Source organism: Citrus clementina, unplaced genomic scaffold (genome assembly GCF_000493195.1).
Source record: "Citrus clementina cultivar Clemenules unplaced genomic scaffold, Citrus_clementina_v1.0 scaffold_3, whole genome shotgun sequence".
Lineage (NCBI taxonomy): Eukaryota > Viridiplantae > Streptophyta > Magnoliopsida > Sapindales > Rutaceae > Citrus > Citrus x clementina.
The window spans coordinates 39,520,917-39,533,309 of NW_006262339.1; the positions used below are offsets into that span (position 1 = coordinate 39,520,917).

The following is a 12,393-nucleotide window of genomic DNA, read 5'->3' on the forward strand; positions in this document are numbered from 1 at the left end:
TATTGAAACGTTTCGGCTTTTGTAGAAAGACACTTTCAAGTTGTAATTTTGATCTTTGGGGAGCCTTTTTATTTTTCTTTTTCCAAGAAACATATTTCTTTTTGGATATCACGTCCTTCTCATAGGACAGTGGCATTACTTTGGGCGACATTTCTTCTCGTTTAAGATTTCAATTTTTAAAGATTCCGGTGTGGATGGATGCCACAATCCTACGTTTTTTTTGTTTTGTAGTGAGCCAAGAATTCAGGTTTGACTTCAAATCGGAAAGGAAATTTCCAATTATATTCAGCTAATATAATTTACTTTTTTTTAATAAAAAAAAGCAAGTTAATAAATTAAATAACAATATTAAAAATTAATTTTTTGACAAAAATGTGGCACATATGCAAATTGTAATAACTTTTTGGATTGGGCCGGTAAACAGTGATCAGCCGGGTCTCTGTCTTCGTCGGGTCGGGTAATCGGGTATCGTCTTGGCAAGTAATAAAATATGGTCCGTCTCCCCGTTTGAAGTTTAACCCTGACCGAAGCATTTCTCTCCGTTCTTGTCTTACGGCGTATTGCTTTCAACTGCAACTTCCGGTAACTCTCTCTTCATTATTTTATTTATATATTTTTTGGCTGCAATTTCTTTTTCTTTTTCTGCATATGTGGCTGCTACTAAACGGTCGATGATTTTGATTCTCCACGTAATGCTAGAAGTAACTTTACAATTCGAAACAGAAATTTAGGGAATTTAAAAGAAGTGAATTTAGGAATTAACGGTCAGCTTCTCTTCTACTACGTTGCAGTTGATTGCTCTAATGTCATCGACATGGCCTACGAAATAGACGAGCGAAAAAGTAAGGATTGATTTGTTCTCTTCTTTTTGTTGTCATTTTCATTTGCCTAAATTGATTTTAATATGACTGTATCAATCACGCTACTGGAATCAAGCTAATCAACCAACATGCAGCATTGCTAGCAAATACTAGCCAGTTGACAGCGGTCATCTTCCAAATTTATAGATCCTAAACTAATGAAAGGAGGTGAAAATGGTAAAAAGAAAATAATGAGGGACCTAATTGATAATTTAGGCAAACCGCGGAGACGTCTTAGTTTCATGTTATACATATTACGATCACAATACTTCAGTTAAAGTTGTAATGAGGCAGGCCTTATTTTCGGCCTTGTAAGGAGAAACAAATGATAAATATGAATAGTTGAAATATCTTGGATTTTTAATGAAATTGGTCAAGTCCATGTTAACTTTAATCATGAGTCCTTGAAATTTTGTCGGCTGCCTAACCGATCTAAATTCAAAAGTGATAAGATTTATGTTGTTTGTACATTGGGTATTGGTTCTCATTTTTAGTATGTAAACTGAATGAAAGTGTTAAATTGAACTTAATCAAATTTTACGTGTGTGTGTGTGTGTGTGTCTCGTCCACCCATGTACACTTGTGCAGAGCCTCACACACATGCATGAAAAATGCTAATAGTAGATGACACGTTATAGTCTTAATGGTGTAGCATTGTGTTATATTAATCTTCTTCATATTGGATTGTAGTCCTTAAGAACTATAAATTCCTAATCTCACTTGATATGTTTGGTGGAATGTGGTTTGTTTAATAATTTATATCTTGATATCTTTCTACAACTAAGGACAGAGGAAAAACCTTTTTTTTTTTTCCTTCAAATCTCCTTTGTAAAGTGTAACATGTAAAATTGTACTAAATTATTAGCCACAAGAAAGCGATGAATTTATTCAAAGCTTATATGGATGAATTCCTTGAAAGCCAAAGTCTGTTTTTCCTATTATTTGCTTTTCTATTTATCAATATGAAGAGAAATATCAGTCAAGTATTTTGAATCAGAACTGGTGAATTCTTGACATAAAATAGGGTTAGTCTGTAGCATATGTCCATGAAAGCTTTGATTACAAAACAAAAGTTGGAAGAAAAGAAGACTTATATTCAGTTGACGGCTACATCTGCTGCTCTTATTAAAATTTTCCTTTCATGCCCCGACCATTATATTATTTACCATTCTCCAGGTCTCATTTTTCCACGATTACCACCACTTAATACAATGCAATTATCATCCACCACTGCCTCTGCCACACAATGATCACTAGTGCCCCCGACAAATTCTTTCTCCAAATCACATTTTTACTTCATGTAACCAGAATATTTTCCTTATGTTGTGTTGAATGTCATCTCCCTGTAAAGGTGAAAATTGAGCTGCCATTATTCTATTTCATATTGTGTACGCATTTAAAAATTCCCTCTTCAAAGTTCATAACCCCATTTCATTTATTTCTCCAAGCTACAGTACATATTTTCTTTTAGACATGTGATTGCATTGGATTTGGTATTCAGTTCTTAATAAATTGCTCGGCACATACTGTTGTCAAGGGTTGTGGTCAAACATTCTCTTTCCTCTCTTACTCCCGTGTTTACTTTTTCCTAACACCTTCATTTGAAAATTGTGGCACTCATTGAGTGCCTCTGCTAGTTTATAGTTATGTATGTCCCATTAAGCCTCTTGAACATTGAGTTAATTAATATCTGTAAATGTGTAATGTATCAAATTTTGGTTGGCTAATTTGGGAATCGGTTTAGTAGGTAATCTAGTTTTAAGGTTACATGCATCTGATCACTTCCAACCAAGAATTGACATTTAACTAAGAGTAACCATTTCTCTTCTTAAAACTAATGGCTTGACACTTTTTTTTTTCTCTAAATATTTGATGAAAAAGAACAAGAAGAGAAAAATGCTTTCAATCGATTTTATTATTTCCCCAATATATAACGCAATAATTGCCGAATTTTCTAATTTTACCAAATTCCTATCCCTTTTCATGATCTATTATTGTTAATAAATTTTCATAAGTAATATATATTTCTTTATATCTCATCAATACTGTCTTTTGTTTGCAGAGATTGGATTTGGTCTCATTGGTTTTGGCATCTTTTTCACTTTTCTTGCTATCATTCTTTTCTTTGACAGAGGTTTGCTTGCTCTAGGGAATGTAAGTCTCTCTCTCTCTCTCACTTGCTGACTTATTATTTTGTTATACCTGGATTATCAAAAAACTATTACGAAATTCTGACTTTCTTTGATTCTGTTATCAGATACTTTGGTTAACTGGGGTCACTCTTTTGCTTGGTTTACAATCCACTTGGAAGCTCTTTACTAACAGAGCAAACTATAAGGTTATCATACTTTGCTGCCCTTTACTACTTTTTTTCTCCTTTGATGACAGAAACTCATTTGCTTAAGCTGTTAGTGCAAAATCCTGGCTGGCGTCAAAATTTGATTATATGAGTTAGGGAGACTATTTATCTACCCACTTTTATAGTTGGAAAAGAGGTTTGGACGTTTAGTTCAATTCACACTATGGGTGTGGGGAATGTGATTAAGGGGTAAAAACGAAGAAATACCTTTTGGCTATTAACACCTCTCTTGTTAATGAATAGACCCTCTCCGAACAATTTATTGTCCAGCGACAAACTAATATCTTTTGTTAGTTCATTTTGGTAAGACTTACTAGGTTCCTGTGATACCTAGCTGATATACAACCATCTTGATGTAGGGCTTAATAAATAATATGTTGTAGCCATAGTTACTGTACTTGCCTGCACATTAAAGCGGTATGGCTTCCTTGTGGAATGGGGCAATACAAAGAAAAATGCATTCGAATTGAAGGTGCACATGTGCAATTCAAATAGGTATAGGATGTGATTCGTCCATTTGAAATTAGGGAACAACAGCAGTATGCTCCTGAAATTTTGCTTTGCTACCGCTTTAGTTCCATAGACCTTGCCCAACCTAGCTTTGCATTCTCTTTTCATTTCTACCAAGTCTTTGCTTGTACAGCCCAAGTAGAAGATGGCAAATATTGTAATGGTTGTTTTCTAAGTGGTGGTTACAACTTTGAGATTATTCTTAAAAAGAGGGGCATAAATCCATTTTTATCTGACTCACCTTGACATGCGATCTGAACATTTTAGGGCCTGCTTGATTCACTATTTGAAAACAAATCCAAAATGAGTTGTATTTGTTAGTATTTTAACATTTGCTGATAATGATATTTGAAAGTTTTCAAATTTGGTTACCAGATATCTTTTTTTTTTTTTCCTTGAAAGGTTGGTTACTATATATCTAGAATTTAACTAAAAAGAAAAAGTATAATGCCTTTTGGAATTGCTCACTGGAATCATAGATGCTTTTGGTCTTAATTCCTTTCTTAAATTTTCTTATTATTTATTTTGCATGTCCGAAAATTATTGAAATCTACAAAATAATGCCCCTCAGGATTGCATTGCTTGAAAATTTGATGCCTTTGGTAATGTATAGTCATGTTATATCTGATTATCATCCATTTGTTCTGCAGGGCTCCATTTGCTTTCTTCTTGGACTCTTTTTCTTATTTGTTCGTTGGCCAATTGTGGGTATAATCTTGGAAATATATGGTTTCATTGCTCTCTTCAGGTCAGTATTCTTATCACAAGCACTTAACTGGATGTAGTAGTGGTGTTGGTCTTAAAATCGCATTGATTTGATATCTTGTTTTGCAGTGGCTTTTGGCCATCTGTCAAGGTTTTCCTCTATCAGATTCCAGTTGTTGGATGGATCATACAGTATCCCCTTATGGTAATTTCCATAAACAATCTATTCAATTTTTATGTTCAAGACTCTGCATTTTTTACCTTAGTATTTCATTGCTTGAAAAGTTAGTTCTCATCTTAAAATAATGGAGAAAATAATAGCTCGTTATAATTTAAACATAATCCGCCTTTGAGCTGGTGTGAGCTGGATTCATTCTCTAGACCGTGTGCCCATTGCATGGGATCAGTCCAACTAGGATAAGTACAAAGTAGCTCTAGCTTGCGTCCTGGACAATATATATATATATTGCTGAGGAAGTTTTTTCCTTTTATGATTGGTTCATAAGGATATGGACGATGCAAAATCAAAACAAACATATTTGAGTGTTATTAAATGCTTTTACAATGTGATGTCCCGGAAAATCACTTGAAGTCAATTCCATATAATGATTCCGAGACCATACTTGTAACAATTCTTTATTTACTTATGATTTTATTTTATTTTATTTTTACAGTTGTTTGTTCCTTTTTTTTATTATTCTTGTACCTGGTTGCATGATAGTTCAAGTATTTATGCAATGCTATTTATTAATCTGCAGGTTCTTGATCGCCTGAAAGGTGGCTAGAACAATACACCTGCTGAATGCCATATTTTGCTGACAAAGTGTTCCCAGTGTATTTCCCTGTAAAACCCAAGGTGATTGTGAAAATAATCGGTTCTTTCCTTGCTGTTAAACAATTACCCTTCGGGTGCAAGGAAAATAACTTGGGCTTATAATCTACCATAACAGATGGAGTAGGGTTATATCAGTTGACAATTATCATTGTTTTGGATGTGTCAATCCAAAGGTTTAGTCCATAGATCAAACTTTTTCTTTTTAGCTAGCTGTCGTGTTGATGTTGTACAAACTTATACAGTAAAACTCCTGAATGAATTGAGTGACGTAGATCCGTGGAAATAAATCTTCTTGGAAGGCAACTATACACAACATGAGTTGTCCCAATATCTAGGGCGTGAATATATATATATTTTTTTAAATTTTTAGAAAAACTGATATTTCTGTGATGTTGAAAGGATGCAATTCCAAAAGACTGCTTTGCAATAAGCTCTTTTGGAAGTACTGTTTAGGAAAACGTTTAATTGTAAAGTAGGTTCCAGTTGAATGGTTTTGCTTCCATTTAAACTGTATCATGATAACTCCTCTCATTATATGGGCTCTTTAAGATGGATTAAAGAATTAATTAATGGGCATAAAACTAATATCTAATGATAATGTAATAATGCTGGTCGAGATGTGGCTTTGTTAGTGGTGGGTTGAGTGATATGGTAGCTTCATTCACTGCAGCGTTTTCCTTTTAAGTGATCCTTTTTCCTATTGCTTTTCCCTAATTGATCTTTCCGTCTGGAAAAGGAATTGTTCTTTCAAAATTACCATGGATACCCATAAATATGCATTCCCAGTAGGAAAATTTGAAAACAAAATGCAGTTTGAAGCTTTCTTTTCCTCTCTCTTTTTATTTCCTCTCCAGTTTAGTTTCAGAAAGTTAAAAGAAATGGTGGCATAATTTATCTCAAGGAAAAAATGTGGATATATCCCTATGCATTGCCACCTCTCCAATTCTTGTCGTGTGTATTATTTCACGTTAGTTTTAACTGGAAAAGCAAGAGCTTGGTATTGACCTTGAAAGTGTTGCTATAATCTCTTGATTCTCTGATACCACTTGAGGCAAGACCGGGGTATTAGGAGAAGAAAGCGTCAAAATGAGCTTTCGATTATGAATATTTGGTGAAAGCAGGAAACCTTTAATTGATTGGGACGGGGGTTAGTATAAGCTCAAAGCAAACGTTTATGTATATATAAATGGTACTCGATGGCGAGAAGTGGACTGATTTATGAGTACTCAAGAGGTTTCATAACCTCCATTGCTAAGAATTGTGAGATTAAATCAGCATATTAACCTTAATCTTTTGTGAAATATGCTTGCATAGAATCCGATATAGCACATACATTGATTTCAAATACTCTATTTCATAGTAGAATTTGAAATAACCGAAGGAGGAATGCTCTTGAAGCCTCCAAGACTTTTCCTTTTAACAAAATTTAATTATATTGATACCACTTCTTTTAAACCTCCTTGATAATGATCTTTTAAGTAACATTATTTTAAACATTTATGATTTATCTTCGAAGGATAAGGCTTTGTGTACCCTTTTCAATTTTATTAACAAGATTGATCCATGCCACTTCGGCCTTGGCTGAAGTGGTGGGCTGCTGCCCTCACAAGTATTGTGAGGGCATCGGTTCTAGCCCCCACAAAAGCATTGTGGGGGCTAAATGTTCTTTATACTTCTAAAAAATCATTCTCCCTTGCGAAATGCGAGTGGAGTATGGACATCCCTCTCCTGTGAGGGGTTATTTATTTGGGCATGTACTTCGTAGAATTCAATGTCATAATATAAGTCCCAATTATGTATATCTGATTGTAAATATCAGTATAATATCTCTGCTACAATAGCAGTTGTTGTAAATATCTGTGTAATGCAGTAATCTGATGATTAATCAGTATTCAAAAAAAAAAAAAAAACAAGATTGATCCATGAGTGTTCTTTCATTTAAGCACGATGTCAGCGAAAGTACTTCCAGTTAAGATTAGATGCATTAAATTAAAAATACAATTACATCACAGTGTTAGGTAGAGACCGCATTACATTGAATTGGTACATTTTTAGATGGGCATTTGAAGCAGAAGAAAAAAAAAAAAAAGGAAAAAAAGAAAAAGAAAAAAGGCTTTCAATGGTGTCGGTATAGGGTAGTAAAGGTGCATAAAATAGCTAAAGTACTTTTAAATTAGGCAATAAATGGGGTTCATGCCCCAACAACCCTGGTTAGTGAGGCTGAGAGGTGCTACAATTTATTGTTGTCGTTGGCACAGGTGAAAGACTAAATACCTCATTTACTACTTTTCAATTTGCTGCAAAATCTAGAGCATGGAACAGTTCTGAGTTTTGTAATATATATTCGCAACATTTAAACTTAGGAAAATGATTTACTGAGTAAATTCTGCTATTGTATGGTGAACATGTAGACACGTGGTATAATTTTATGACTTGTGACTCTTTAATACTAGTGTTAATATTTTAGATTAACCAGACAATTCATGTGGTCACCCATAATAAGTGACGTCATTCTTTACATGATAACCTTTTTTTTTTTTTTTTTTGATGACATGAGACTATTGCTTAAATTACAACTCATATTACATGAGAATATAACTGATATGTACAATCATATATATATACTGAGACCTATTGACATTAATACTGATATGACACTACTCAGATTTTTTTGTAACCCTCTCAAATATTCGAGGGACGTCAAACTCTCATCCTGGGAGAAAGACTGCCTTTACTCGAGCTCTGTGGCTCCAAGGAAAGAAATATAAATTAAACCCCTACAATGCGACTGCGGAGGCTCGAACCCCTTCCCTCACATATGTGAGGGAGTGGCTCTAGCCACTTGGGCTAGCCCAAGTGGTTCTTTACATGATAACTTAAAAGAGAAGAAAATGGATTTTGGATAGATCGAAAGTACATATATACTACAAATGAATTCGTTAAATAAGGACCGTCACTACGACGAGGTTAGATTTATTGAAACCTAAAAATTGTCAGACCAAACTGCATGCAAATAATTAAGAAAAAGAAGCAAAGCAAAATGTGTACGTAAGTAAAAAAATATACCCTCTTGTCATATTTGCTAGCAATGTGTACCGCTTCCTCATTTACTGCAAATTACTAGGGTTAGGGCAAAGGCAATGAATGCCAGGAAAAAATGCGAGCTAAATATTTCGAAGCAATTGCAAAGTAGTTGAAACTATCTTCATATGCATATACGTTATAAATTTTGAAACATGAGTATGACAATTAGTAATTAGCAGAGCCGTTGGACACATAAAAGACATTAATTATGCACATTCAATTTTGATACTGGGTCCGGTTATTACCTACAATGGATCTGGTCCATGGGAAATCGACTTATATTCAAGCCGATCTATAAATGCATCATATACAATGTCGTCGTAGCCTATTAAAACTGCGTTAATGCTATGTGAAATATTAAGGCCCTTATGATTAATATTACTTGCATCAAATGAATCAATAGAAAATATGATATAGCTGGCTATCTAGTGTTGTTCTTTTAACTTTTAATGTAGCTGCAGTTCTTCTTTACGACATTTACATTGATGTAGTAATAAGACAAGGAAACCAAAAGCTGCCAAAGCTGTAATTCTCTTGCATTTGATGAAACTATGCTTGTGAAAATTCGGTATGTGTTCTAATGAAATTTGGCTTAGATTCCATTAGACACGTGTCATTAACCAACTTTAGTTCATTATAAGCTAGAGCCTAAAGGGATGTAATTTATTCCTTTGATCTGCTAACTTGCCATTTTGCTTTACACCCATTATTACTTTTCATATTAAAAATCGAAAAACGAAACAATTAATATTAGTATTCATATGTTCATCTAATTAATCTATTCACATGTGGTCAACTTTTTCTTTGCTCGAGTGAACTTTCTAATTATCTTAAAATTAAATAACCAACAAGCGCGTAGATCAACTAGCATGGGGTTGTTCTACCTTAATCAAGGTCTTCAGTTCAAGGCATTGGGAATGCAGTTACGTGGTTCTACCCGGCTCGAATCTGGATTAGTCGGGGCCTAATGTGGTATACGGATACCAGATTGTTTAATACGCAAAAAAAATTAAATTAAATCCTCAGATTTTTATGTTATACAAAAATGAGTAAATATATGGTAAGAGATTTTTAGACCTTTATTCGTATATAAATTATGAGCCTAACTCATATTTAAAATCTAATTCAAAAGTTGAAGGTTGTTCAATTATTTAACTTAAGATTTATTCTCAGTTGATTGAGGTGGGATAATATTCTTGACAATCTTGTCACGTAGTGTCAATCTTATTTTATATTCTTATCATGTGATAAGATAGTGTAAATCCACTTTACATATGTTTCACTTTAATAACAGATTTTTGGTAGTCATTAATTTATGTGTAGGTTTGATTTAAATGCTTATTTGACATAAAACAATTTTGGGGCATTAAAGTGATAGCTACTTGCCACCTTAAATGCTTGGCCTGCATGCCCTTCTTATTTAATGGAGTTTGATGAAAGCAATTCAAGAACCCTCTTAAGTAGACACATCTTCTTGCATGACTCTTTGCAATATATAATAAATAATAATCAAAAGGAACTGAATTTGTTTATTTTCAAAGTTCTCACTATTCTCAAAAGAAATGGTAATGGAGTTGACAGAGCTTTCTTTGGCACCAACACATTGTGTTGTCGTTGACAAAAGCAACTCATCATCAGAATCCGAAGACAATCCTTCAAGAAAGAGGAAGTTTTTATCAGATTTTAGCCTTTTGAAGACCGAACCAGCAATTCAAACAAGTGTTGATCTTCAAATTAAAGACCCTCTGCCATTGGATTGGGAGCGATGCCTTGACCTACAAGTACTACTTTTCATCTCTCAGTTCTCTCTAGCTCTCCTTCAATTATATAAGCATGAAAAATTACTACTTTTGCAACTTAATTATATAGTTTTTTTTTGGCTGTTTGTGCTTTTTTGCGTGCAGTCAGGCAGAATGTATTATTTCAACAGAAAATCTTCAAAAAAGAGCTGGAGCTTGCCAGAGAACAAGCAGAAACTAGACCTTGAACTCAACATCTCATCATCATCAGTCTCAAATTGTACTTCAGCAGCTGATGATGATGAGTCTAACAATAAGCACCATTTATCATCCGCAAGTAATAACATGGTGGCCTTGGCTTGTATGAATTGCCATCTTCTTGTGATATTATCCAAATCTTCTCCTTCTTGCCCTAATTGCAAGTTTGTTCACTCTCTTCCAAATCAACAAACCCAATCGTCATCAGCAAAAGTCTCTGGCACCAAGTCCATGATCAATACATTAAGCCTCTTGAACTGATAGATGTTGATCAATTGCAACGGGCGCGTTGGATAAGAAATCAAAACTTGCTAAATGTATAAAACTATGTTGTTACTATATGTGCATGTTTGTTTAATTTGTATTAGCAAATGTAATATATATAATGAATGAATGTCTGTTTCGTGTATTTTATTACTTTTTACATATTCTCGATTGCCTTGGTATTAGTTTTTTGTATTCTGAGATACTAGCAACTGTCAAACAAGTACATGACTTGACAAGTTGGCTCGTGAATGTGAGTGGTTTTGCTTTATAATAAAGTTAATAGATATCGCAACTTACAAAAAATCTCCAATGAAGATATACCCATTTAATGCATCATCAATTGTGTACATTACTAGATATAATATATAAATTTCAAAAATAAACCGTCAAATGACAATAGGCAATCAACGCCCATTATATTATATTTTCATGTTAATTTAACAGACACAATGGTACAAAATTAAATGTAAAATAATTAATTTTTTAAAAGTAATACAATTTTTTTGGTTCAAATAACACAGGATTCATTTGCGTTCGATTTTAATTTCTTGGGTTCGGTTTGGTGGACTGTAGATATATCATCTGGGATAATAGTATCCTTAACATGGATACTTAGGTTTCTGAAATAGATCAAGTAAGCGTCAAAGTTTTAATTTCTTGCCATGAATACAATGGAAAATTGGTTACAGAGTCTTCCTAAATAAATAAATGAAGAGCCTTCAACTTTCATCCGGACTTGAAAATTTTCGCCCCTTGGATTTATTCAAGTGCCGAAATCTATTAGATTAGAATGTGTGCCAGAGAAAGTTATTTTTTAATAGGTTTTACTGGCAACAGCTTTTAACTTAGAGAGCTAATTTTCAATTATGATTTAGGAGTTTTTTTTTTTTGAAAAGAGATTTCAATTAAATCAACGAAGAAAAGAAATACATCACTTGTGAAGGGTATGAACCCTTCCACACAACAGTCTCGCACTTCTCTAAAGCTAACTTAGCTAAAGAGTGGGCAATAGCATTACAAGATCTAGGCGTATACTTAATACTAACACGATCGAAGTTTGCCGCTAACTTCTGAATTTCTGAAACAACCCAATAGATCTCGGATATGCTGCCCTGTTTGTTGTTAACTAAATTGACCACACCTTGAGAATCTGATTCCACGATGACAGCTTTCACTTTTGCATCTCTCGCCACCAACATACCCCATTCCATAGCTTTTGCTTCCGCATAAGAAACATCTCCATGAAACTTTGAAACCTTGATAGCAGCTGCTGTAACATGCCCCAAAACATCTCTGATTACTGCCTCCAGCCCTACAATGTTTTTTTCAGAGTTGATAGCTGCATCAATGTTTACTTTTACAAAGCCATCTTGGGGGGGATTCTATGTCTGGGGAGGTACCCTCTGCTCTGTTTCGCTGCAGGCCTCAGCTGGAGAATGCACCCTCTTATAAGCTGCAATCATAGCTTCAGCTTTAGCTACCATGATCTGGGGGTTCTCCATTTTTTCTTTGAAAATCAATTGATTTCTAGCATTCAATTTTACCCAGAAAATTGTTACCAACAGCTCCAGGTCATCTCTGCTTCTCATTCTTTTCATAGCATGCAGCAAGCTTAAAATATCTTGACTGTGAGCTGCATGAATGTCATCATCAAAATGGATTAGCTTCCATACCTTCTCAGCCGATTTGCAGGCCATTAGAGCATGAAAGACATTTTCCATTCCCATTTTACAGACTTGGCAAGTGGGTTCCTGGATTATTTTTTTCTTCCACAGA

General features: G+C 34.2%; 2 protein-coding genes across 2 annotated transcripts; both read left to right on the top strand.

Annotated features, from left to right (window-relative positions):
- Positions 1–512: 512 nt before the first annotated feature.
- Positions 513–5,632, top strand: LOC18049877 (vesicle transport protein GOT1). The gene is made up of 7 exons (XM_006443066.2): positions 513–582; positions 792–842; positions 2,923–3,014; positions 3,118–3,198; positions 4,380–4,477; positions 4,564–4,639; positions 5,193–5,632. The coding sequence occupies exons 2-7, from the start codon at positions 815–817 to the stop codon at positions 5,217–5,219; spliced, it is 402 nt and encodes a 133-aa protein (XP_006443129.1). The 5' UTR covers positions 513–582; positions 792–814; the 3' UTR covers positions 5,220–5,632.
- Positions 5,633–9,874: 4,242 nt separating this feature from the next.
- On the top strand, positions 9,875–10,652 carry LOC18049878. The gene is made up of 2 exons (XM_006443067.2): positions 9,875–10,134; positions 10,258–10,652. Exons 1-2 carry the CDS (start codon positions 9,916–9,918, stop codon positions 10,609–10,611), a joined length of 573 nt encoding a protein of 190 aa, XP_006443130.1. The 5' UTR covers positions 9,875–9,915; the 3' UTR covers positions 10,612–10,652.
- Positions 10,653–12,393: the final 1,741 nt, after the last annotated feature.